This window comes from Natrix helvetica, assembly GCF_964273705.1.
Source record: "Natrix helvetica genome assembly, chromosome: 1".
NCBI lineage: Eukaryota > Metazoa > Chordata > Lepidosauria > Squamata > Natricidae > Natrix > Natrix helvetica.
The window spans coordinates 372,436,096-372,463,670 of NC_138548.1; the positions used below are offsets into that span (position 1 = coordinate 372,436,096).

At 42.9% G+C, this 27,575-nt stretch overlaps 1 protein-coding gene and 1 long non-coding RNA gene across 4 annotated transcripts in view; one reads left to right on the plus strand and one right to left on the minus strand.

The window, feature by feature from the left end:
- Positions 1 to 27,575, minus strand: part of LOC309385259 — a 156,610-nt gene that overhangs the window by 122,447 nt on the left and 6,588 nt on the right. Inside the window, exon 2 of the long non-coding RNA XR_014174192.1 lies at positions 4,772 to 4,831. This is a non-coding gene — a long non-coding RNA (uncharacterized lncRNA). The remainder of the gene's footprint in view (positions 1 to 4,771; positions 4,832 to 27,575) is intronic.
- LOC309385256 (uncharacterized protein) lies at positions 5,876 to 21,318 on the plus strand (the record flags this gene model as incomplete). Of its 3 annotated transcripts, XM_081939497.1 has the most annotated exons (6): positions 5,876 to 6,134; positions 6,484 to 6,553; positions 6,694 to 6,814; positions 9,793 to 9,875; positions 17,327 to 17,453; positions 19,196 to 21,318. In XM_081939497.1, exons 3-6 carry the CDS (start codon positions 6,715 to 6,717, stop codon positions 21,316 to 21,318), a joined length of 2,433 nt encoding a protein of 810 aa, XP_081795623.1. In that variant the 5' UTR covers positions 5,876 to 6,134; positions 6,484 to 6,553; positions 6,694 to 6,714. The 3 variants fall into 3 exon arrangements, with proteins under 3 accessions (XP_081795623.1, XP_081795621.1, XP_081795622.1); XM_081939495.1 differs by lacking the exon at positions 9,793 to 9,875; XM_081939496.1 differs by lacking the exon at positions 9,793 to 9,875 and having other exon boundaries at positions 5,878 to 6,134; positions 19,199 to 21,318.

The following is a 27,575-nucleotide window of genomic DNA, read 5'->3' on the forward strand; positions in this document are numbered from 1 at the left end:
ACAAATGGCCCCACGTGCCACAGGTGGCACGCGTGCCATAGGTTCGCCATCACTGGATTAGTGCATCTACAGAGTGTAACCTAACTCAGCTTTTGTTACTCCTGCTGTGCTGAGCTCCATTGTAACCTAATGTTCTATCTGCATAGATAAAGCCTCCAGGCTAATTGCCAAGTAGTCTTGCTAAAGTAACTTGGTGTACTGTATTTTTCGAAGTATAAAATACACTAAGATTTGAAGAGGCAAATAAAAAAAAAAGGTTTCGCACTATGCAGACCTCCCCAAAACGGACCGTTTTTCACAAAAACGGCCTTGTTTTTTGTCAAAAAAAGGTCATGCATAGCCTTTAGTAGGGTTGTAGAGTGCTCCTTGGGGCTGCAGGGGGGGAAAAACGAGCAAAAAGCAGCCAATTTTTTGCGAAAACGGGCGTTTTTTTGTCAAAAAAAGGGCATGTGTAGCCTTTAGGAGGCGTATAGTGTGCTCCTGGGGACTGGGGTGGGGGGAGGCCAAAATGAGCAAAAAGTGACCTGTTTTTCACTCCATTTTGCCCTCCCCAGCAGCATTCTGGAAGCCTCCTAAAGGCTATACACGGCCATTTTTGCAAAGGGGGCGGGGTTTCAGGAGGCTAAAAATGCTGTGTTCACTGTATAAGACGCACTCGGATTTTCTCCCTCTTTTCTGAGGGAAAAAGGTGTGCCTTATACTCTGAAAAATACGGTAATTCAAAATGTGAATTCTTTCCGTTGTCACTATCTGATGTGAGATAGCCCCCCCTCCCCCCCTTAAGGAACCCTGGGCTATATGCCATAAAATGATAAAAAAATGGGTTTCTATTGCAATGACGCTCCATGCAAACTGTGTAAACTCTAAGAACAAGGAAAAAGGTTTTTTTTTGGCACACCTGGTTTTCTCTCTTTGCCTTGCTGTTTAAGGTGGGAGATGAAGGTCGCCCAGTCTTTGCTTTGATCAAAATCAAACTGATCATCAGTGTTCTGAGTTTCATTGGGATTTATCAGATTGTGTGCTGCACCAAAAACCTAACAGCCTCAAGCACCAAACAGTGCCTGTAGAGACTTACTGTCGTAAGTACTTGGAGGGGGTGGGTTGGTTCGTAACTTTGAACGGCCGCTAAGTGAAATGCAGGGACGTGCGGTCAGGGGAGGCAGAGCCTCACCTCTCTTCATGAAATAATAGTATATAATATTATATACTATATATATATAATATTATAATATTATATACATCCGTCCGGCAGCGCCCGGGAGCTGTGGAGGCAGAAATGTTGTCGGCGCTCCCGGATGACGACGCCACAAAAGCGACTGGGAACGACCCAGTCACTTTCGTGGCTTCGTCATCCGGGAGCGTCGACAACATTTCTGCCTCCGCAGCTCCTGGGCGCGGGGAACCCAGTCGCTTTCGTGGCTTTGTCATCCGGGAGCGCCGACAACATTTCTGCCTCCGCAGCTCCCGGGCTCGGCCGGACGGATGTAGCCAGAGCAACGCCGAGGCGGTCCGGGCGGACGAAAGAGCGAGGCAGCCTGATCCTCGGTCACTCGCCTGCCGGACTGCCTCGGCGCCGCTCTGGCTACCTTCGGCCGCGCCCGGGAGCTGCGGAGGCAGAAATGTTGTCGGCGCTCCCGGATGACGAAGCCACGAAAGTGCCTGGGAACGACGAGAACCTTTCTGCCTCTGCTGGATTTTGCACGCTCCTCACGACTGTAATATGCAGTCACGAGGAGCGCGCAAAGTCCAGCAGAGGCAGGAAGGTTCTCGTCGTTCCCCAGTCGCTTTCGAGGACTGCGGAGCGCGAGCCGGCAGAGCACACTCAGGAAGGCGGGGAATGGGAACAGGTGTGCTGGTGGCTGAGGCAGTCTCAGCCTCCAGCACACGTGGTCCCATTCCCCACCTTCCTGATGATGTCACCAGCCTCACCAGCCATAAACCTCACCGCACGTCACTGGTGAAATGTCATAACTGGAGTATTACCTTTACTTCTACCCAAAAATACAATTTCACTTGTGGATGTTGGGGTTGTGGTGGAAGCCTCAGGGACAAGATGGAGTTGGTTTCCGGCAGCGGAGAAAATGGAAAATTCCATATTGGGGATAATTAAAGAATCAAACTGCCTACCCACCCTCCCCTCTCCATGTCTTACACTGTTCTATAAATGTACATATCTGGAATATGGTGAAGGCTTTGGCTTGCTGCGTTTAGAAAAGAATAGGCCAGATTGTTTGGGACTCTTAAACTTTAAAAGAGAAGTAATTAAGGCAGGGACAAGAATGAAATCCTACCCAACGGTGGGTTCACCTTACCCAGCACAATTTCAGTGGAGATAGAAAACCTAATTTCTGTGCAGAAGTAAGTAGAGCTTTGTCTGGGACTCCGTCTGAATCAAACAAGTCTGCTGATAGCCAAGGAGCTGCTTTGATATCATAAATCCACAGATCCCCATTGCAATTTCCCGATCTTTCATTACTTCTTCCTGATTTATTGAAGATGTGCACAGGTTAACATCCCATAATAAGCATGGGAGGGTGCTCTTAATTAGCTAAGCACTCCACCTCGAATGCCTTTTTTAACATGCTAATAATGATTTCTTTTAACTCTGGACTTTGCCTGGACTCTCTCTCTCTCTTTTCTTTTCTTTCTTTCTTTTCTCCCTCCCTCCTTTTTTCTTTTTTTCTCTTTTTCTTTCACTCTTTTCTTTCATTTCTTTTTTTCTTAATTTTTTTCCTTCCTCCCTTTCTCTTTCCTTCTCTCTCTTCCTTTGTTTCTCTTTTTTCATTCTTTTCCTTCTTTTCTTTTTTTCTTTCACTTTCTTTTCCTCTCTCTCTCTCTCTCTTTCTCTTTCTCTTTTCTTTCACTCTTTCTTTTTCTTTTTTTTCCTATTTAACTGGCCATCTCCCTCACAGGTAAGTTAACTGCCGTGTTACACTATATTGCCAAAAGTATTCACTCACCCATCCAAATAATCAGAATCAGATGTTCCAATCACTTCCATGGCCACAGGTGTATAAAATCAAGTCCCTAGGCATGCAGACTGTTTTGGCAAACATTGGTGAAAGAATGGGTCGCTCTCAGGAGCTCAGTGATTTCCAGCGTGGAACTGTAATAGGACGCCACCTGTGCAACAAATCCAGTCGTGAAATTTCCTCACTCCTAAATATTCCACAGTCAACTGTGAGCTGTACTATAAGAACATGGAAGTGTTTGGGAACAACAACAACTCAGCCACGAAGTGGTAGGCCACGTAAACTGACGGAGCGGGGTCAGCGGATGCTGAGGCGCATAGTGCGAAGAGGTCGCCAACTTTCTGCAGAGTCAATCCCTACAGACCTCCAAACATCATGTGGCCTTCTGATTAGCTCCAGAACAGTGCGCAGAGCTTCATGGAATGGGTTCCCATGGCCGAGCAACTGCATCTAAGCCATACATCACCATATATGCTTATACTATAACAGCATCAAATAACAACGGTTGAGGCTGTTGAGAAGTGCAAAAACCAGAATGTCGTCTTTCCCTCAACACCTGAAGTAGTAAAAGAGGAGGTTAAAAAAAAACCACACCCAGAAAACTAAAACTTAGTTGAGGGTTGCAAAACCCCTTTTTTCTTCCTCTTTCCAAAACTTCTGGTCTTATTTTTAACTTTCCTCTGTAGGAAGGGAATTCACCGAGACAGTGTTGTACTAGGAAGACCAGGCCAGAAACCTCAAAAACAGTATTGTCACAAGAACCAGACTAGAAATCACTAGAATAAGAATATAAACCTTGACTCACAAATACCCAAGTCAGAGAAATAGAAACTCTGAATGCATTTTAAAAGAACCTCCTGAGGATAATTACAAGGGTATCTAGACAATTAGAAACAGCTGCAGAGTACAAATAATGCAAAAGATCCGGGAGGTGCAGGAAAAAGTTATCTTTGAAATAAAGAAAGGTCAGAGTGATAACAGAGAACTGATTAGCTCAAGATTTAATCATAAAACAGGAGGGAAATACATTAGACACACGATTAACACCAGAAGACACTAGGGCTCAACTCTGCCCCACTGGAGATTACTTAGGGCAGAGGAATAAGAGCAACACAGGATTAGAACCATTAGCAAGGGCACACACAAAAGGCAATAGCACAATAGTACTGTAGGAAGTTAAAACCCGTCCCTCTGCTAGAAAACTGAAATATCCTGGGAAATATTAAGAAGGCAGAATATTATATTTCCCTGGATGTAAAAAGGGAGAAACCTGTTTTTAAAGAGAGAGTAGCTTCCTGCAGCTTCCTGCCCCCTCCCCCCCTTTTGTCAATGAGCCCTGAGAGCCTGAGCTAGTCTACTGTACATAATAAAGGTAGGATTAGCCTTCCACAGAAACTCACCACATGGCATCTGGGAACTCAACCACACTTGGACTCAAAATACAGCCTAGAGATTTGCCCCTGCATGGGCCCATGGCAGTCTGACAACCAATCAGAATGCATTTCTTACACAGGAACAAGAAACAGAGAGGTGGGGCCAAACAGAGCATAAAAAACCCAGCCCCTTTTTTGTCTCTTTTCTTCTTCACCCAACATCTGGAAGCATGTGATCCCCCTTTTCTCTTCAGGAGCTCAAGCCATTTGACCCTGTCCACCATTAAACCATCTTTCCAAGCAGCCTCCATGTTTCCAGTGTCTTTTCCCCCACTTGGAGCCGAACCCAGAAGGACATTTCTTCCAACAGTACAAAGAAAGCAAAAGGACTTCAAAGAGGAAAATGGAATAAAAATGTACACTTACTGTATATCGGTGTCAGATCACCCAGGAACTCTGGTCCACTTCACTGTTGGTCTTGCCTTCCTGAAAGAAAAAGAAAAAAACTTTGCTTCCTAAATTATTTTGCTCCAGCTGGGAAATCCAAACCCATGGAGGAAACTTTCTTTCCATCCAACACCTCCTCCTCTCAATTGATATGCTACCTTATAGGGGTCTATCAGCTGCAGGTGTTGGGAACCTCTGCATTTCCAACACATAGAGAATTCATTTAGTGACCGTTTGAAATTACAATGCCACTGAAAAAAAGGGACTTTTGAACGTTTTTCCCATGACCGTTGCCGGATAAACCACATGATTTACATGACCAAATTCCCATCCCTGGGTTTCGTCTCTCCCCTGTTTCTCTGACTGCCTCGGGGTTGGACTAGAAGACCTCCAAGGTCCCCCCAACTCTGTTATTGTGTTAAAGGACGATTCCCTTCTAACTTTGCTGCTCCGCATTCCCCAGGCTTCGTCCCGTCCCTCTCCTCCCGTCTCTCTGACTGCCTCGGGAGAAGCAGCCCTGGACTCCCTGCCCAGACGATCATCCCACCCGGGACCCATTCCATACCACCACCCCCGTGGCACAAGGTATGGCGCAGACAGGGGGACCACCAAGTCGGCGATGCTCTGCCCCGTTTAGAGAATGGGAGGAGCTGGACGGGGAGTGGAGGAACTGTAAGCGTTTGAAATTACAATGCCACTGAAAAAAAGGGACTTTTGAACGTTTTTCCCATGACCGTTGCCGGATAAACCACATGATTTACATGACCAAATTCCCATCCCTGGGTTTCCTCCCCTCCGTCTCTCCCCTGTTTCTCTGACTGCCTCGGGGTTGGACTAGACCTCCAAGGTCCCCCCAACTCTGTTATTCTGTTAGACGATTCCCTTCTAACTTTGCTGCTCCGCATCCCTCTCCCTCCCCTCTTCCGGTTCCCCAGGCTTCGTCCCGTCCCTCTCCTCCCGTCTCTCTGACTGCCTCGGGAGAAGCAGCCCTGGACTCCCTGCCCAGGCGATCATCCCACCCGGGACCCATTCCATACCACCACCCCCGTGGCACAAGGTATGGCGCAGACAGGGGGACCACCAAGTCGGCGATGCTCTGCCCCGTTTAGAGAATGGGAGGAGCTGGACGGGGAGAGGAGGAACTGTAAGCGTTTCCTGCTTGGGCTCTGCAACGGCTGGGGTCGTTCCGAGAAGGGGAAATCCAAGTGCGTGGCCGGGAAGGAAGGCAGCGTGGCCGGCGGGGCTGCGAGGAAAGCAGATCGCGGATCTTTCCCTGCGCGCATCTCTTGGGAAGCGAAGTCCGGGCGAGGAACAGAGCCGCCTCTTTCCTTTTGAGCGCCAGGTAAGAATCTCCCTTCTTCCCACCTGGGGAAAGGCTTGGACAGGTGTGTCACGATGTTAAAAAGTTTGCTAGGCCTGAACTGCCTAAACTGACACTCAAGAGTTAAACTAAGAAAGCTTTATTGCGCAGGTCATAAAACAAAATGTTATCTGAAAGTGATTTATTGCGCACGCGTTACACATTCCAAAACTTCTTTCTTCTTTGTTCGGCAGACGTAGCTTTCATTATCAAAATGTAACCATTAGTTATTTTCTGTTTCATTTACTTTTATTATTTTCGTATTAAAGTTTGTTTATTAATTAGAAAATATTTTTAAAGGCTTTTATTTCTTTTCTCATCATCTCAAAAGATATGCGGAAGGGAATCAGCCACGGTCCATTGATCTCAGATTTCCAACAGGGTGTTTTTCCCCTGACAAGGTGAGCCTTCAGTGCCGCTTCTTGGGGAGCTTTTAAGATCGCTCCTGCAGTCCCCACCTTCTCCTTGGGGGAGACTATTCCGCCGGCCCTTCCCGATCGTTTCCCGTGACTTCTTTTCTCTCTCTCTGGTGCTGCTTCAGATCCAGAAGGCTTGGGCTTCAATGGATGCTAACCCGGCTGGAGGGAAAGGGGGCGATCCCTCCCAGGAGCTGCTGTTTCGGGGAGTTGCTCAGGACGAGCCACCTCTGGAGAGAGCACCAGGTAAAGGCTCCTTCTGATGCCCTTTAACCCTCGGGATTGACTTTGCCAGGAGTTCATTTCATTCCTGAATTCCTTTTCATTGTTTAATTTAACTGTTTTTTTAAAGTCTTGTGTCCATTTAAACAGGTGTCACCCTTTTCCTATAGACCAGCATGTCTCAACCTTGGCAACTTTTAAGCTATGTGGACTTCAGCTCCCAGAATTCTCCAGCCAGCATAGGATAACTGGCTGGGGAATTCTGAGAGTTGAAGTCCACGTATGTTAAAGCTGCTTATGGTTGAGAAACATTGCTGTAGTAGGCTATTCCAAAGGGCAAATCCCACACGTGAAACTAGTTTTTGTTTCTTTTCTGAGTATCTGATGGGGGGTGTGGACATTATGTGGGTCAGGGTTCTGATGCTCAAGAGGGCAGAGAAGAGCAACAAAAGATGATTAAGGGAGTAGAGGCTAAAATATAAAGAACGGTTGCAGGAACTGGGCATGGCTAGTTTAATGAAAAGACTAGGAGTGAATGATAATGAGGCAGCAGGTAAATAGCCCCCTTACCTGATGGGTATAGGAGCCCCCAGACTCCTCGATATAAAAGGCATAATTAAGTCTACATATTAAAAGGACTTCTGTAGCTTGCTTAAGAGGTATTACAAATCGTGCTGAAACATAAGTTGCAACATGCTTCACGAGTTGGGTACAGTAGGAAACAGATGGGGTAAGATATGAAACTGCCATTTAGCGTATTAATAAACCTTGGCATTAAGAGGTTGCTGATGCTAACTTTTTCACTTCTCTTTCTGTATCTTTCCAAAATACATTTCCAACATATTACTGTAAAATGTGCAATAATGATAAATCCGATGTATACTCCCCTCGTACCTCCTTTTCCTTAGAAGAACACGCCTCTGTAAACCCCTGAATCCAGGTGGGTATAAAACCCCTGTCCTGGGCCTAGTCAGGGCAGTTCAGACTTTGCTGTGTTAACTCTCTGAACTCTGATGCATCAATAAACCTGTTTTCTCTTGCACCTTGTGGTCTCACGTCCCATCTATGGCCGACTGAGGTTCATCGCCCCAGTTTGCCGCAACAATAACAGTATTTCAGTAGTTGAGAGATTGCCAGAGGGAAGAGGGACCAATCAAGGAGAAAAGCAACGTAGAATTGAGGAGAAATTTCCTGACAGTGAGAACAATGAATCAGTGTGTGAGATTTTAAAACATCCAAAATTTATGCTCACTAATTCGACAGACAACTGTGGTGTACAAACAAAGGATTATTGAATTGCGTTTGCAAAGGCAGGCCTCCAAATCTCTTTCCAAGTTGGATTGACACTGCAAGTGTCATAAATATGAGCCAGTTGCTGCCAAGTATCCAAACATTGATCATGTTGAGGCAGATGGGAGAAGATGAACCAAAATATCACCTGGGTATATGAGCCCCAGGCTTTAAATCCGTACTAGCTTTTGAACATTAATATATACTTAATATGTACTTTTATTAAGTCTCATTTTAGTCCTTCAGTATGTTGCAAAGATCATTATTGGAACAGTGTGGCAAGACGCTGTAAAGGAGGGGCACAGGGCATAAGACAGAACCGAGGTGAAATTGCCGATAGCTTAAGACATTATAGGAAGTTCTCTTTTTGTATTTTTCCTTTGTGCTTCTCGGTTTGTAACATTCCCAAAATGAACTTCTCCTTTTCGAAATGTCACGTTTGTCTCTTGTATGGAAAACGCCTTGAGAAAGCTCAGTTTGAAGCACGGTATAAAACTAATGCCCTGGGCGGAGCCCAGGGAGTTCAGATCTTGGGGTGTTAACACTCTGAACTCGATGCATCAATAAACCTGTATCTCTTGCACCTTTGTGGTCTTGTTGTGGCGGATTGGGGCCTGCGCCTCAATGCACGCCAAAGACTGGACGAGAGACCACGAAGGTGCAAGAGAAAACAGGTTTATTGATGCATCTGAGTTCAGCGTGTTCACACACTAACATCTGAACTGCCCTGGCTTTGTTCAGGACAGGGGTTTTATACCCACCTAGGGTGGGGGCGTTTACACAGGTATTACTTCATCAGCAAAAGAGGAGTGTACATTTCATATTTAGCAAGATTCAAAAATACATTTTAGAAACTTACAGAAAAGGAAGTGAAAAAGGTATAAATCAGCAGTTCTGAATACCATCTTATTAATATGCTTTCTGGCAATTTCTATCCTACACAAACAACATCGGTTTCCTGTACCCCTCCCTTGAAACTTCCTGCAACACTTATTCCAGTAATATTTGTAACAACTGTTAAGAAAGAGAGATTATAAGCCAATTTAATATGCTGACTTGCTTTTCCTATTAATATCCTATGGAGTCTAGGGGCTCCTAACCCCAAAGGTCGACTGGCTAATATAGGTTCGGTCTCTTCCTGCTGCCTCAGTCTCATTTCAGGTTCTTAAAATTGATAAAAGGCCAAGAGCTGCTGCAACATTTCGACCAAGGGGATGCTGCAATGGTCATAAGTGTGAAAAACAATTGTCCTTTTTTATAGTGACATTGGATTGTGTTGGCCCAGTCCAACATTGAGTTAATTTTACCCAATTCAATGAGCCAATGAATCATGCCAAATTAAGGGAAGTGGGGCTCACTTCCTCTTTGTTGGTGCCAGGCCAGACCTAGTATTCAGCTCCCTGGGAGATGGGATGGGATCTACTTGAGGCATCCAGAATCCACCTCTGTGGTGCTTCAATGCATAAATTCAGGGCTGAGATCATCTGCCTCTGAATCCAGTCCCTGGTCCTTCCACACCTTTCAGTTTTCCTCTCACCCAATGTTAGCAGCTTCTATGTATTGTTGCTGTGGCTGCAAAGTACTCAAATAAACTGATTCCCTAGTTAGCTTAAATATAGGTAGAATTGCCCTTCTGCACTGTAGCTTCACCAATACAGTTTGGGTGTTTGATAGCAATTTATTCCTTTGCTGTTTTTTCCCCTCACTCCTAGATACTCTCATGGCCTTGTCTTCATCTCCTGGAACTTCAGTTCTTTGTAGCAGAGGATTAACAGCGGTTCAGCTTCCAACTCAGGTAGGAGGCATCTCCCCTCCCTTAAAGTGCCAGTCTGATCTATTGAAGAAGCCTCCAATAACAGAAGGCAAGACAAGAAACTATGGATGGACGTTAACCAAGGAGAGAAGCAACCTAGAATTAAGTGTTTGCGTTTTCTTTGTAATAGTGAGAACAGTTAACCAGTAGAATGGCTTCCCTTCAGAAGTTTTGGGTGCTCCATCACTGGAGGCCTTTAAGAAGAGACTGGACAGTCATTTGTCTGGAATGGAATATAAGGTCTCCTGCTTGGGCTAGGACAGTGGTCGGCAAGCTGCAGCTCGCGAGCCACATGCGGCTCTTTACACACTTTAAAGCAGCTCTTCTGTGTGCCGGGCGCCCGCTCCCCTCCCTCCTCTCGGGCACTTCAAAACAAGCACCCCTTTCCCTTTTTTCTTTTCGACCCACAATGATTAGGGAGGGTCCTGAAGTCGGGCGGGAACGAGAAGCGAGGAGGCAGAAAAAGAAACGGAGGCTAAGGAGCTTCCCCCCGCCCCCTCCCAGCAAAAATCTAACCGGGGAGCCGGGCGGACAGTAGCAAATTAGCCGATCACGCCGCGTTGATCAGCTAATTTGCTACTGCCCACCGGCTCCCTGATAAGATTTTCGCCGGGGGGGGGGGAGAAGCTCCTTGGCCTCTGTCTCTTTTTCTCCCTCCTTGCTTCTTGGGGCTCCACCAATGGGGGAGCAAGGCCCGCCCAACGCCAGGCTTTGGGCTAACACAGAGGTCTGCAAAGTTGGCTGTTTTAAGACTGGTGGACTTCAATTCTCAGAATTCTGGGAGTTGAAGTCCACCAGTCTTAAGAGCCAATTTTGCAGATCCCTGGGCTAATATGATTGATGCCCTTGGTGGACTTCAATTCTCAGAATTCTGGGAGTTGAAGTCCACAGGTCTTCAAGCTGTCAGGTTTGAAGACCCTGGTTTTTTTTTCTAAAGGGTTAGGGGTGCAAGGGTCTTGCAACTTGACAGCTTTAAGACTTGCATGCTTCAATGCCAGAGTTCCTGAGCCAACATGACTGGAGGAGGAATTCTGGGAGTTGAAGTCCACAAGTCTTCAAGCTGTCAGGTTTGAAGACCCTGGTTTTTTTTTTCTAAAGGGTTAGGGGTGCAAGGGTCTTGCAACTTGACAGCTTTAAGACTTGCATGCTTCAATGCCAGAGTTCCTGAGCCAACATGACTGGAGGAGGAATTCTGGGAGTTGAAGTCCCCAAGTCTTAAAGCTGTCAGGTTTGAAGACCCCTTGGGGTTTTTTTCCTAAAGGGTTAGGGATGCAAGGATCTTGTAACTTGACAGCTTTAAGACTTGCGTGCTTCAAATGCCAGAGTTTATTGAAACTAAAAACAGTGTACCATCCTATGTATTTTCGGTTTTAAAAATGTGATTCTCAAAATAAATTTCAATCGTGGTTTTGGCGAGATTTGGCTCAGTTGAAAAAAAAAGGTTGCCCACCACTGAGCTAGGAGACCTTATATACCACCTCCAAGGTCCCTTCCAACTCTGTCATTGTTATATTATCGGGTTAAAAAGCACATCCAGAGAGCTCAGTTACAATACAATAATACAATACAATACAATAGTAGAGTTGGAAGGGACCTTGGAGGTCTTCTAGTCCAACCCCCTGCCTAGGCAGGAAACCCTATACCATTTCAGACAGATGGCTATCCAACATCTTCTTAAAGACTTCCAGTGTTGGGGCATTCACAACTTCTGGAGGCAAGCTGTTCCACTGATTAATTGTTATAACTGTCAGGAAATTTCTCCTCAGTTCTAAGTTGCTTCTCTCCTTGATTAGTTTCCACCCATTGCTTCTTGTTCTACCCTCAGGTGCCTTGGAGAATAGTTTGACTCCCTCTTCTTTGTGGCAACCCATGAGATATTGGAACACTGCTATCATGTCTCCCCTAGTCCTTCTTTCTCTTAAGCTAGACATACCTAGTTCCTGCAACCGTTCTTCATATGTTTTAGTCTCCAGTCCCCTAATCATCTTTGTTGCTCTTCTCTGCACTCTTTCCAGAGTCTCCACATCTTTTTTACATCGTGGCGACCAGAACTGAATGCAGTATTCCAAGTGTGGCCTTACCAAGGCCTTATAAAGTGGTATTAACACTTCATGTGATCTTGATTCTATCCTTCTGTTTATGCAGCCTAGAACTGTGTTGGCTTTTTTGGCAGCTGCTGCACACGGCTGGCTCCTATTTAAATGGTTGTCCACTAGGACTCCAAGATCCCTCTCACAGTTACTACTATTGAGCAAGGTATCATCTATACTGTACCTGTGCATTTCCTTTTTGTTGCCTAAATGTAGAACCTTACTCTTGTCACTATTGGATTTCATTTTATTAGATAGTGCCCAGTGTTCAAGTTTGTCAAGATCCTTCTGTATCTTAAGCCTATCTTCTGGAGTGTTGGCTATTCCTGCCAGCTTGTTGTCATCTGCAAATTTGATGAGTTCCCCATTTATTCCCTCATCCAAATCATTGATAAAGATGTTGAAGAGTACTGGGCCTAAAACAGAGCCTTGGGGTACTCCACTGCATACTTCCCTCCATGTAGATGCAGTTCCATTGAGAACTACACGTTGAGTGCGGTTGGTCAGCCAGTTACGAATCCATTTGGTGGTGAAACCCACATTCTTCTACTTTATCTAGTAGTAGGTTATGGTCTACCTTATCAAAAGCCTTACTGAAGTCCAAGTAAACTATATCGACGCCATTCCTCTGGTCCACTCATTTTGTCATGTTATCAAAGAATGCAATAAGATTAGTCTGGCATGATCTGTTTTTGACAAATCCATGTTGGCTTTTGGCTATTACTTTGTTTGCTTCTAGGTGTTCGCAAATTCGTTGCTTGATTATTTTTTCCAGAATCTTTCCTGGTATTGAGGTCAGGCTGATAGGTCTGTGGTTTCCTGGATCTATTTTTCCCTTTTTTGAAGATGGGAACCACATCAGCTGTTTTCCAGTCCTCTGGTAGTTCCCTGGTGTTCCAGGATCTCTGAAAGATATAATTCAGTGGTTCAGAGATCTCGTCTGCCAGTTCCTTCAGAACCCTGGGGTGTAATCCATCCGGTCCTGGTGATTTGAACTCGTCTAGGGTAGACAGGTGCTCACTTACCATTTTCTTCCCTATTTCAATTTGTGTTCCTAATCTGATTTTTGTGGTGCTGCTTTTGATAGGTTGGACTGTTTTATCCCTTTGTGTAAAGACAGATGCAAAACATGAGTTAAATAGTTCTGCTTTCTCCCTGTTGCTTGTCACCTTCTTGCCACTTTCTCCTAGCAATGGACCAATTGTTTCCTTAACTTTTTTCTTGTTTTTAACATGTTGGAAGAAGCTTTTTTGTTAATTTTCACTTTTGTGGCAAGTCTTTCATCATTGTGAGTCTTAGCTTTCCTCACTTCATCTTTACAGGCTTGGGCTATTTGCTGATATTCTGCCTTAGTTATTCCCTCTCCTTCCACTTTTTATACTTACCTTTTTTGTCTTTCAGTTTGTCAGATAGTTCTTTATGCAGCCATGCTGGTTTCTTTTGGGAACTGTTCTCTTCATTGGTATTGTTCTAGACTGGGCTTTTGTAATCTCATTTTTCAAAATTTCCCAAGCTTCTTGAGTTGTTTTCCCCTTGAGGATTCTCATCCATGGAATTTTTCCCAAGCTCTCTCTAAGTTTATTGAAATTAGCTTTCTTAAAGTCCAAGACTCTAGTTTGACTTTGTTCTACTACTTGTGTTTGCATAATGTTGAATTCCAATATTGCATGGTCACTTGCCCCCAGGGTTCCTATGGCTTCAACACCTTCTATCATTTCCTCTCTGTTAGTGAAAATTAAGTCCAATATGGCTGATCCCCTTGTTCCCTTCTCTACTTTTTGAAATTCAGTTAATCCCCTTGTTCCCCATACTTCTTATGGGATATTAGTTTAAACTGTGCAGACCTTCAGTAAAATGGGAAAGAGTAGCAAAAGCTGAGCAAATTCTAAAATGTACAATTATGTGCAAAACCTTCTGGTCCCCATTAGTTGGTAGTTGTAGCAATAGTGGGATGAACATATACCAGTGATAGCTAACTTTTTTTGGATCGTGTGCCAAAAGTGGGGGGAGTGCAGGGAGGCTGTGCATTAGGTGGTGGTTGTAGCAATTGTGGGATGACCATATACAGTTATATCTGAGTCTCCCCTCATCGGAATACAACCAGAAAATACAGGAAAGTTGCATGCAGTATTCAAAAATAGGGAAAAGTAGAACGAAACAGCTTTCCGAGGGTAAACGTGGCAAATATTTAGTGTGACCTCCCTCCATTTTGCTCCTCTAAAACTAAATGGAACCCTGCACGCTGTCATTGCTACCACCTATATGTGCCCTACTATTTCATGCAAAAATGACTGCTGTCTATCTTTTATACCAGGTTTGTGCAAGACACACTTGAGCCCTCGACAGTTATTGGTACTTCACTCCGTTTATTCCTTCAGTGTGATTTGCATTATTTGAATGATTGGCCTGGGACTCCTACTCCTAGATAATCTCATCAAATGAGCACAATTGAGCGCAAAATGTCTGTTGCTAAAAGCGAGATTTGTTAAGCGGGTTTTGCTTCATTTTATGACTTTTCTTGCCGCAGTTGTTAAATGAATCACCACAGTTGTTAAGTTAGTAATGCAGTTGCTATGCAAAACTGGATTCCCCCGTTAGCTTTGCTTGTCAGAAGGTATCAAAAAGGGATTCCCATGGCCCCGGGACACTGCAACCATCATAAGTATGATTCAGTGGCCAAGCGGTTGAATTTAGGTCTCGGGGGGGATGCTGCAACGGTCGTAAGCGTGAAAAACAGCCACAAGGAACTTTTTTCAGTGCCGTTGTGGCTTCAAACAGTCACAAAACTACTGCTAAATCCTTTGGAGGACTGCTTTCCTGAGGCCGTCTCATGGTGATGTGTTTTAAGCCAGGGGATAGCAAGGATTGTTTAGCTGCCATTGTGAAAAATTATCAACTCAGTGTTGTGACTCAGGGACTCCTGAGTGTAGGATTCCTGCACTCTTTGGGGGGGCTTCTTCCTTGTCTCCTATGCTTGAGCTTGACATCTTGTACAGAAACATGTTGTATTGTTGCGGCGGACTGGGGTCTTTTACCTCAGTTCGCCAAAGATGGGACGTGAGACCACAAGGTGCTAGAGAAAACAGGTTTATTGATGCATCGAGTCCAGCATGTTCATACACAATTCTGAACTGTCTTGGTTATGCCCAAGACAGTACTTTTATACTTTTCCAGCTTCTAAGTTTTGAGTAAACCTTTCCCCTTTCTTATGGGCTGTTTGCCCACACCCCTGAGACGGCCACCCAGTCAGGGGCGTCGATCTGCCTTACTCATCATAAGCAATACTTACATTTCACACTTATGTCCTACAAATATATTTGGAAAGTTACAGCAAAGTTACAGAAAGAGAAGTGAAAAAGTTAGCATGAGCAACCTTTTAATGCCAAGGTTTATTAATACGCTAAAATGGCAGTTTCATATCTTACAGAAACACCATCTGTTTCCTGTGCCCAAGTCTTCAAGCCTTTTGCAACTTATGTTCCAGTAGGATTTGTAACATATATTAAGCAAGCTAAAAGGTCAATTAATATGCTGCCTTGATTGTTCTTCCATTATAGGGGAGTCTGGGGGCTCTCCTACCCTTCAGGAATACTGGCTATTTACCTGCTGCCTCATTATGAATGTAATTCATTGGCAGCTTCCCAATAAGACCAACGTTCCATATCATTCCAGTCAAAATGCCAAAGGACACAAAACTTGACAGACATAAAATCTTACTTTTGTTATCAGTGGCACTCTCAAAGGGAAAGCAACAAACAAATATTGGATATTCAAGATGTTGTATTCAAGATTGAAAATTATGGAAAGTCATGAAAGCTTTGCTGAAACAATAAAATGGGTCAATCAATGAATCAATCTGAATAAAACTGGAAGGGACCTTAGAGGTCTTCCAGTCCAACCCCCTGTTCAAGCAGGAGATCGTGTAGCATTTCAGACAATTGTCTGACCTCACTGCTAGGAAGTTTCTCCTTAATTCCAGGTTGCTTTTCTCCTTTTTTAGTTCTATCCATTGAAGGCAAAAGAAGAAGGGGACAACAAAAAATGAGGTGGAATACTACTATCACGTCAACCCTAGTCCTTCTTTTCTCTAGACTGGCCCTACCCAATTCCAGTTCCATCCAGTTCCTGCAACCGTTCTTCGTACGTTTCACTCTCCAGGCCATTAATCATCTTAGTTGTCCTTCTCTGCACTTTTTCCAAAATCTCCGCATCTTTTTTGTAATGTGGTCCAAAACTGGATCCAGTATTCCAAGTGTGGCCTTACTAAGGTTTTATGAAGTGCTACTAACACAAGAACGCCCAAAGTAAAATGTAAAGCCCAAGCTTTACTCTTGCCCAGAAATGAAATGTTGAACCCCACCTTCCTTGATTTGGTATAATTCATTGGCTCATTGCAACTCAATGTTGGATTGGGCCAACACATCCAAGCACCAGCCCATCAGTGGAAAGCAAAGGAATATGGGGTTGCAGAATCGGCCAAGCCAATAACACATTATCTAGATCAGTGATGGCTAACCTTTTCCCCATCACGTGCCAAAAGCAGGGGGGGGGAAGTGCAGGGGGTGGTTGTACGCAGGCATGCCCATGCCCATAATGCAATGTGCATGACCACCCCGCACGCATGTATGTGTGAACACTGCCCTCTCACCCGCTTTTGGCGCATGATGGACCTCTTTTTTCACACTCCACAGGCTCCAGAGGCTTTCTAGGAGCCTGGGGAGGGCAAAAACAGCCTCCCCACCCTGGAAGCCCTCCGGAGGTTTCAGAAGGCTTCCCTGAAGGCTCCAGAGGGCGAAAAACGGCCGAAAAAGAAGACCAAAGTCAGCTGGCCAGCTTGCGCGCTGGAGCTGACAGGACAACAACTCATGTGCCCTAACAAATGGCTCTGCGTGCCACCTGTAGCACGTATGCCATAGGTTCGCCATCACAGACCTAGATTTATCTCTAGCTAGGGGATCGCAAGGATTGTTTTAGCTGCCGTTGTGAAATAATCATCAACTGTGTCGTTGTTCAGGAACCCCCTCCGGAGGGCGAAAAACGGCCAAAAGAGAAGACCTGACAGGGCAACGCCTCATTTGCCCTAACAAATGGCTCTGTGTGCCACCTGTGGCATATGTGCCATAGGTTCGCCATCACGGACCTAGATGTATCTCTAGCCAGAGGCTCTTTCCACTTTATGTTTTTGGAAAGGTCCTCCAGGGAAGATGCAAATTTGCCCAACTTGGAAACTCTACAGATGGAATATGTTCATCAAGAAGAGGACTTTCAAGTAATTTATTGAAATGTTCATTGTTAAGAATGCTCATGGAATACATTTAATTTTTTCCCCTCTCCCTGTGTCAGGATTTGGTATCGCTTGAGGATGTAGCTGTGTTTTTCTCCGTGGAGGAGTGGGCCCTGCTGAATTCGGAGCAAAAAGCCTTGTACCAAGAGGTCATGCTGGAAAACGCAAGGAACATGGCCTCCTTAGGTAAGGGATTCTGTTAAGATATTGAAATTTAGTAGCCGGAACAGTGTTGTACAAGGAGTCAGATCATTCAATTGCAGCTGATTGGTTGGAGAGAGCTGTCTCCTGCATGAGGCAATCGATGCTGGGATTGGTTAATGTGAGTGTAAAGGGGGAATGTCCTGGTTTTCCGCCTTTTTTCCACTGTGGGCTCTGAAATTTTACCTCATGATGAACTTGTGGTGTTTGTTTATCTCATCATGCTCCTGTTAGCCTGACTTTCTTGTTTACTGTAAATGTTTACTGTTATATTAATTTACATAAAAACACAAGCTTGTGTCAGCATCTCTGACCTTTTAGGACACCTGCTGCGCAATTCCCAGACAGATTCTCTTTCCTCTGGACTGAAAGCGTGGGGGACATGAGCAACATGTCTTTCTTTATCAGCACAAATACAACACACACACACACACACACACACACACACACACAGAGAGAGAGAGAGAGAGAGAGAGAGAGAGAGAGAGAGAGAGAGAGAGCTGTCCCCTGCATGAGGCAATCTATGCTGTGATTGGTTACTGTGAATGTTAAAGGGGAGTTTCTGTCTTTCCCACTTTTCTTTCTCTTTGTGCTGTGTAAATTTACCTCATGGTGTTCCTATTAACCTGATTATCTTGTTTACTATAAATATTGATGTAAAATATTTTAATTTTACTGTAAATATATATTTACAGTGTATGTATATATGTATATGTGTGTATGTAGTGTGTGTGTATAAATGAATAGAATAAAATAGAATAGATTTCTTTATTGGCCAAGTATGATTGGACACACAAACACACAAATTTATACAGTTTGTGTCAGCATCTCTGACTGCATTTGGATACCTACTGCACAATTCCCTGAAAGAGTCTCTTTCCCTGGACTGAAAGGGTGGTGGACGTGAACAGCCGATTTGTTTCTCAAATAAAATGCTAGTTTGTTCGATGTATGGAGTAGATGAGAGTATCCTGCTCTACATTTCTACTCATACTTACTCTGATAAAGTGGCCTTAAACCTCCACACTGTCTCCATGAAGTTTCCCATCCTAGCCAATTTCTGATCCTGCCTGTCCCACTTTCTAGAGAGCTTTTTAGAAGTTGCTTTCATCTGGTTGCTTTTTGTTCTATTATGATGACACTGAAGAGCCCCAAAGGGTCCAAAGTTTTATCAGAAGGATTTATACTCATTGCAGTCATCTGGTCGGGAAGCATGCTTATGACCAGATGACTGCAAGGAATATCAATTCTTCCATCCTCCATTGTTCAATCAGAACTGAAGAAGCTTCTTGGATGAGAAGGGAAACAAATTCCAGTTGTCTTAAGAAAAAGCGCCTTTGGGATAAAGATGAATGAACAGCTCAGTTAGAACCAGTTTTGTTCATGCAAAAACCTCTTAATGGAGAAGAGATTGAAATACAGTTCCAGGCCCAAATCCCTCAACATGTCTACTTTCTCAAATTGAAATTAAACCAATTGGTTCTAGAGCTGAGGACCTCCCCCTCCCCTCCAATTTTAAATGATCTCATCCAAAATGTTCAGGTTTTCATTCTGTAACAATGAGGAAAAGCAAGCCGCAAAGGTCAAATCTTATATCAAGTTAATACCAAGCATAGCACAATATTTTGAACAAATGGGAGTTTGGAGCAAGTTTGATATATATCAATGGTGTTTGATCTCTTTTGCACCTAAATTTGTGTTAACCTTTTTTTTTTTCCTGTTGCAAGCAGGTGACGGATGGGAGATGGAGGATTCTGGCCAAGAGGCAGCAGCACCTTTGCCAAAAGACAAAAAGGAAGTTGCAGAAAAGATGGATGGAAAGCAATGTTCTGAGGAAAACCTGTTAACGGTTGAGCTGGAGAATTGCTCTGGTTTCCCATGTGCAGATACCAATGTCTTATTGGACACAGATGATTGCCAAGAAAAAGAAGTGTGTTCAAAGTGTGGGAAAACACTTCGAGATGAATCTGGATTATGTGACTGTTGTAAAAGCTCTGCTGGAGAGAAACAAGACGAAAGCAGGCAACCCTCCACAAGGACCCATCCTCCTCCTTTACATGAAAGAATACAAGAAGGAGGGGAAATGTACAAATGTACGGAGTGTGCAGAAAGCTTCAGTACAAGCCTTTCTCTTGCATTGCATAAAAAGATTCACAAAGCAGAGGATCCACACAAATGTCTGGATTGTGGAAGGACCTTCAGGCAGAAAAATCATCTCATTTCACATAAGAGGGTCCATGAAGAGAGGAGGCAGCATCAAAGGATTAATAGGGGAAAACACTTCAAAAGCAGCACCTCCCTTACTTCCCATCAAAGCCTCCACAGAGAGGAGAAGTTGCATCAATGCAGGGAGAACAGAACAAGGTTTACTCAGAGCAAGAAACATAATTTCCGGAAAAAAAGCCCCACTGGGAATAATTCATGTAAATGCCTGGAATGTGGGAAGAGCTTCCGCTCTGCAAGTGACCTCGCTTGCCACAACAGGATCCATACAGGGGAAAAGCCATATCATTGCACAGTGTGCGGAAAGAGCTTCGTACAAAAAGGCAATTTCAATTTACATAAGTGGGTCCACACTGGAGTGAAGCCATATAACTGCACAGAGTGTGGAAAATGCTTCAGTGCCCCAGGTACACTTACTACCCATAAGAGGATTCACACAGGGGAGAAACCCTATGAATGCTTGGAGTGTGGAAAAAGCTTCAATAGACTTGATACATTAACTAAACATAATAGGATGCATAAAGGGGAGAAACCTTACAAATGCCTGCACTGTGGAAAGAATTTCAGTCAAAAAGGTCATCTTAAGTCACACGGGAGGATCCACACGGGAGAAAAACCATTTCAATGCATGGAGTGTGGAAAGAGCTTCCGTTTAGCTGGTCATCTTACTGCCCACCACAGAATCCACACAGGGGAGAAGCCCTTTCAATGCCTGCAGTGTGGAAGGTGTTTTGCCCGTTCTGATTGCTTGCATGCCCACAAACGGACCCACACAGGGGAGAAACCATACAAATGCCTGGAGTGTGGAAAGAGCTTCCGTAAATCCAGCCACTTAAGTTCCCATAGGAGAATCCACAGTGGAGAGAAACCGTATGAATGCACCGAGTGTGGGAAGTGCTTCGCTAATCAAAAGAATCTTATTGCTCATAAAAGGACCCACACGCGTGAAAAGCCTTATAATTGCACCGAATGTGGCAAATGCTTCACTCGACTGGGGACTCTCTCTGTTCACAAAAGGCTCCACACTGGAGAGAAACCATATGAATGCCGCACATGTGGAAAGAGCTTCACTACAAAAAATGAGTATATCCTACATAGCAGAACCCACACTGGGGAGAAACCATATCAGTGCCAGGAGTGTGGAAAATGCTTCAGTGATTCTAGAGAACTGAAGAACCATAAAAGGATTCACACGGGGGAGAAACCCTATAAGTGCACGGAGTGTGGCATGAGTTTCAGAAAAATTGATTACCTTAGTAGCCACAAGAGGATCCACACTGGGGAGAAACCGTATACATGTTATGAGTGCGGAAAAAGCTTTAGACAGAATAATTCACTCAGGAGCCATAGAAGGCTTCACTCAGGGAAGAAATCCTACAAATGCCTGGAGTGTGGAAAATGTTTTAATGACAGTGTCCACCTTACCTCCCACAATAGGATCCACACAGGAGAGAAACCGTTTAAATGCATCGACTGTGGAAAGAGTTTCAGAGATGGCAGGAATCTTACGGTCCATAAAAGAATCCACACGGGGGAGAAGCCGTATCAGTGTGTGGAGTGTGGAAAGAAATTCAGAAGTTGGAGTGACCTTAATAGCCATAAGAGGACTCACAGCAGGAAAAAATGATGTGAATTGGTTCATGTTGATTCTCAAAATTTGATTCATGCCCACAGAAGTCTCCCAGGAGAATCTGTAGAAATGCATGGAGTATGGCAAGGTCTTCCGAAGCAGCAGAAACATCTTGATCCATTATGCGTGGGGTCCTGATACATATGAACTTTAAACATAAACAAATTAGACAGAAAAGGAGAATGGAATTGGAAGATGAAATAAAACGCAAGGAACAGCTGCTTATAACAAACCCGAATGACCAGGCGCTCCAGATGGCGCTAAAGCTGTTGAAAGATCAATTTCAGATGCTTATAGCAGAACAAACAGCAACTAATTTACAATTTGCTAAACATAACACCTTTGCCAACGCTAATAAACCTGGTAGATGGTTAGCATATACTTTGAGAAGGAATATGAATGACAGAATTATTGATAAAATTGAGTTTCGAGGGAAGATGGTATATCAACAAGAGTTGATTAAAAAATCATTTGTGGACTATTATACTAAGCTATATGTACAGGATAATATACAGAATAAGTTAATAGATGATTTTATGGAAGGAAAAAGGGTTGCCAAAATTTCTGTGCTTCAAAAGGCAAATTTGGAACGTCTTATAACCGCTGATGAGATCACTTTAGTTATAAATCAACTTAAATTAGCTAAGGCTCCAGGGACTGATGGTTTGACTGCAATGTATTATAAAACTTTACAAATGGAAATGATTGAATATCTTACACAACTATTTTGTAATATACAACAAGGAGGTAAAATACCTCCTTCATGGAAAGCGGCTTTTATCTCATTGATACCTAAAGATAAAGAGGGCCCTAAGAAACCAGAGGATTACAGGCCGATATCTCTTCTGAACACAGATTATAAAATATTTGCTAAGGTACTAGCCAAGAGATTGATGCCGGTTATTCAAGAGATTATTCATCATGATCAAGCAGGATTTATTGAAGGCAGACATATGAAGGAGAATGTAAGGCAACTCATAGATAGATTTAATTGACTATCTTGATAAGAATAAGCAGATCTCTGCAGTGCTGGTTTTCTTGGATGCAGAGAAGGCCTTCGATCGAGTGAATTGGAACTTTCTAACCAAGACTTTGGAAAAGATGGATATGGGACCACGATTGCGGCAGGCGATTGGAGCAATTTATCAGCAACAAAATGCACAACTTATTATTAATGGAAATTGTCAACAACTTTCGAGATACAAAAAGGCACAAGACAAGGTTGCCCATTATCCCCATTGTTATTTATTTTAACTTTGGAAGTCTTGTTGAACGCAATTCGGGACTCAAAATCCTTAGATGGCATAGCTATCAGGCAAAAGGAATACAGAACTAGAGCATTCGCCGATGATCTGGTTGTTACCCTTTCACACCCTTTGAAATCAATAATCCAGATGAAAAATACCATAATAGAATTTGGCATGGTGTCTGGGTTTAGACTAAATCAAAACAAAACGAAAATGATGGTTAAAAACATGACAGAGACTCAAAGAAAGAGACTTGTAAGTTTAGCAGGTTTTGAAATAGTTTCTAAAGTTAAATATTTAGGAATACAAATTTCAGAATCAAATACAAAACTTTTCTCAAATAACTATGAAGTGTTGTGGCAAAAGATACAGAAAGATCTTGAAGCGTGGAAAAAGTTACAATTGTCTTTGCTTGGAAGGATCTCAGCAATTAAAATGAACATTCTACCTAGATTCATCTTTCTATTCCAGATGATTCCGGTGCTTAAGTCAGATAAAATCTTGTTAGATTGGCAAATAACATTAAATAAATTTGTTTGGAAGGAGAAAAAACCGAGAGTAAAGATGAAGATCATGCAAGATACACGTGAAAGAGGCGGCCTCAGACTCCCAAACCTTCGATTATATTATGAAGCTGCGGTATTAACGCATGTAGCAGATTGGTTTGGGAAAACAAAAATGGAATTGCTGAATATAGAAGGCCATGATCTTGTTCTGGGATGGCATGCATATCTTTTTTATGAAGACAGGGTGGATAAAGTGTTTAACAACCATGTTCTCCGAAGTGCCTTGATGAGAATATGGAAGAAGCACCGGCCCAATTGGGATTATAAAATACCGCTTTGGTTGGATCTTGCAGACACCATGGGGATTATGAATATTAAGTCACTCGAGGGTTGTTTATATAAAGATGTGCTTATTGCTGATGGGGGCGAATGGAAGTTAAAAGCTTTGGAACAGCTGTTGGAAGAAGGAATTACTTTAAATTGGTTACATTACATACAGCTACAGAAGAGATGGGAAGAAGATCGCAGGGTCGGTTTTATGGATAAAGAAGTGGAACTGATTAAGCAGATAAAAGAGACTGGTCCAAAACAAGTTAAAAGAATATATAATGTACTGTTAGAAAGAGACTCAGAAAGTGAATTGGTTAAGGATTGTATGATTAAATGGGCTCAGAATTTTGGTGAAGTGGTTATGTTGGAAACGTGGGAAAAAATATGGGTTCAGAATGTTAAATTTACACAGTCACAGAATTTAAGGGAGAATTTTTATAAAATGTTTTACAGATGGTATTTAGATCCTAAAAAATTATCATGCATGTACCCAAATGTTCAACCAAAATGTTGGAAATGCGGGTGTCTAGATGCTACCTTTTTTCATGTATGGTGGACTTGTAACAAGGTGAAAGCTTTTTGGATAAAAATATGGTGGGTTATGCAGAATGTATTTAAGAAAAGAATACAATTCACTCCGCAAATGTTTTTATTGGGTATAGATAAGGATTTTACCAAAGGGGAAACAAAATTGGCCTTGTATATGGTCACAGCAGCTAGGTTGTTGATTGCGCAACATTGGAAAAAAGATTTTTTACCGACAATTGACCAATGGATTCAGAAGGTGGCGGGGTTCGCTGAAATGGCAAAAATTTCAGCTTTCTTAAAAGCTCAGAAACAGGAGGATTACACACAGGAATGGGCAAAATGGATTGATTATATACAGAATAAATACCAGACTAGGACTTATTATGTAGCCTTTAGGTAAGAATGTTTAGACCGATAGATGATCAGAGTAAATAGTATATGGGATGTTTGGAATTGTTAGAGTGGTATACAGCGGAAGTCAGGGGGGTGGGTTTGTGTGGGAGGTGGGGAAGGGTTAGGGTGGAGGGTGGGGTAATATATATGTAAGAATAAATTAGAAGATGGGATTAATGAAACATTGTTATGCTAGGAGAAATTTATACTAAGAGTTATAGATGTTAAATTAGCCTAGAAAATGGGATCAATGTGTTATTATTAATCTAAGAGAAATTTATATTGTGTTTGTTGGGAGGAGAGGGGTTACGAGTAATCTATTTTAAGATGGGGGGAGAGGAGGGGGCAAAGTATTTGGTATAATATCTGAAAGTGAAATTTTTGTGGGGGGGTTGGGGGGGTATAGCATTTGTATGAGATTTATATTGTATGGCGGGGGGTGTGAAAAGGGGGAAAATTGTTTGTACAAAACTCTTTTAATTAAAAAAAAAGAATTCTCTTGTACAACTAGGTATTAAGTTTTGGATATTAGATCTTTGTGCTAGAGTAGAGTAGAATAAGATTGGAAATAATAAGAATAGAAATGGAATAGAATATAGAAATAGGAATGGGAATGGGAAGGAAATGGAATGCTCTCATTGGCCAAGTGTGATTGTGAGGCAGCCGGGAGAGAACGGCCAAAATCTCACCATATCACCTGGGTATAGGAGCCCCCAGACTCTATACTTTAAATCAGTAATATGTCCTTAATAAGCACCTTGATTAAACTCTGATCTCTTTCTTCTTCAAAATTGTTATAAATTTTACTGGAATATGTTGCAATCAGCTTCTATGGAAGGACACAGGAAACCAATGTCTGTGTAAGATACAATGCGCTGGAAAAAACATATGAATAGTTGATGGCATGTCTGGCTGCTGATATATAACTTTTTCACTCCCTTTCCTTTAACTTTACTGTAACCTTACAAAATGCAACTTTCTGTAAAATGTATGTTTCGACTATGAACAAATATGAAATGTATACTCTTTACTGACGAACAAATAGCTGTGTGAACGCCCCCGCTCTAGGAGGGTATAAAACTCCTGTCCTGAACAAAGCCAGGACAGTTCAGATGCCAGTGTGTGTGAACTCGATGCATCAATAAACCTGTTTCTCTTGCACCTTCGTGGTCTCACGTCCCGTTTTTATTGAGCATTGTGGCGCAAGCCTCAACCTGCTGCAACAATTGGAGATACAAGGAATGTGTCTCCAGTGGTTACACTCTTAGTGTACATAACATAGAACAAGTAATCAACTTTTGACAGTGCGAACAGCAAAGGTAAGTAGGGATTTGGAAAGTAACACATCCAAATGTCTATGGAGTTTCTCACTCATCCAGGTTGCATTTGTCCCAAAGGCGCTTTTATCAAAAGGCAACTGGACTTTTTTTTCCCCTGAAGAAATTTCCCTTCTCATCCAAGAAGTTTCTTCAGTTCTGTTTCTTCTTGAATGAGAAGCAAAATGTCAAGGAAAAACAAAGTCCAGTTGCCTTTTGATAAAAACACCTTTGGGATAAGACATTCAGACAACATAAGAGTGCGGAAAGCTGGCTTAGAGTACAGAGAAGATGCTGAAATATTTCAAGAAGAAACATTATAATGTAGGTGGGGAGTCCAGACCTGGCGGTGTTTAACTACTCATATTTCCCTAACGTTGGAAGGATCAACTAGCGGATCTACTACAGCCATGTGAAGAAGTCATGGCATAACAAAGAAAAATAGTGAGCACTTCAATGGGACAAAGTGATGGGAGAGAATGAACTATTGAAGCAAGTCTCGAGAGTTTTGTCAAAAGTGATAACTGGAAGGATAGCACTGTGTCTGCACCAACTAACATTAGTTGTGTTTAACTGATTTCTAATCTGAGATACAATATTTATTGTGCTTGATTTTTATTAATGCCCTAACTTATACAGTAGTTAAAAGTTTAGCTTATACATTTCAGATATAGACTCTTTTGGGTTGGTAAATTGGACAATTAAGGGAACCAGCTTTAGAAAATACAGGTGGCCCTTGACTTATGACCACAAGCCCAAAATTTCCATGGCTAAGCAAGACAGGTTTGTTCCATTATACAACTTGTTTTGCCACAGTTGTTCAGTTAGTAACATGGCTGTTAAGTGAATCGGTTTCCCCCATTGACTTTGCTTGCCGGAAAGTTTCAAATGGCGATCAGATGATCCTGGAATGCTCCAACCATCAAAAATACAGGCCAGTTGAAAAGTGTCTGAATTTTGATCACATGACAAAGGGATGCTGCAACAAGGGAAGTATGCAGTGGAGTACCCCAAGGCTCTGTTTTAGGCCCAGTACTTTTCAACATCTTCATCAATGATTTGGACGAGGGAATAAATGGGGAACTCATCAAATTTGCAGATGACACCAAGCTGGCAGGAATAGCCAACACTCCAGAAGATAGGCTTAAGATACAGAAGGATCTTGACAAACTTGAACATTGGGCACTATCTAATAAAATGAAATTCAATGGTGAAAAGAGTAAGGTTCTACATTTAGGCAACAAAAATGGAATGCACAGGTACAGTATAGGTGGTACCTTGCTCAGTAGTAGTAACTGTGAAAGGGATCTTGGAGTCCTAGTGGAAAACCATTTAAATATGAGCCAGCAGTGTGCAGCAGCTGCCAAAAAAGCCAACACAGTCCTAGGCTGCATCAACAGAGGGATAGAATCAAGATCACGTGAAGTGTTAATACCACTTTATAAGGCCTTGGTAAGGCCACACTTGGAATACTGCATTCAGTTCTGGTCGCCACTATGTAAAAAAAGATGTGGAGACTCTAGAAAGAGTGCAGAGAAGAGCAACAAAGATAATTAGGGGACTGGAGACTAAAACATATGAAGAACGGTTGCAGGACCTGGGTATGTCTAGCTTAAGAGAAAGAAGGACTAGAGGAGACATGATAACAGTGTTCCAATATCTCAGGGGTTGCCACAAAGAAGAGGGAGTCAAGGTATTTTCCAAGGCACCTGAGGGTAGAACAAGAAGCAATGGGTGGAAACTAATCAAGGAGAGAAGCAACTTAGAACTGAGGAGAAATTTCCTGACAGTTATAACAATTAATCAGTGGAACAGAAGTTGCCTCCAGAAGTTGTGAATGCCCCAACACGGGAAGACTTTAAGAAGATGTTGGATAGCCATTTGTCAGAAACAGTATAGGGTTTCCTGCCTAGGCAGGAGGTTGGACTAGAAGA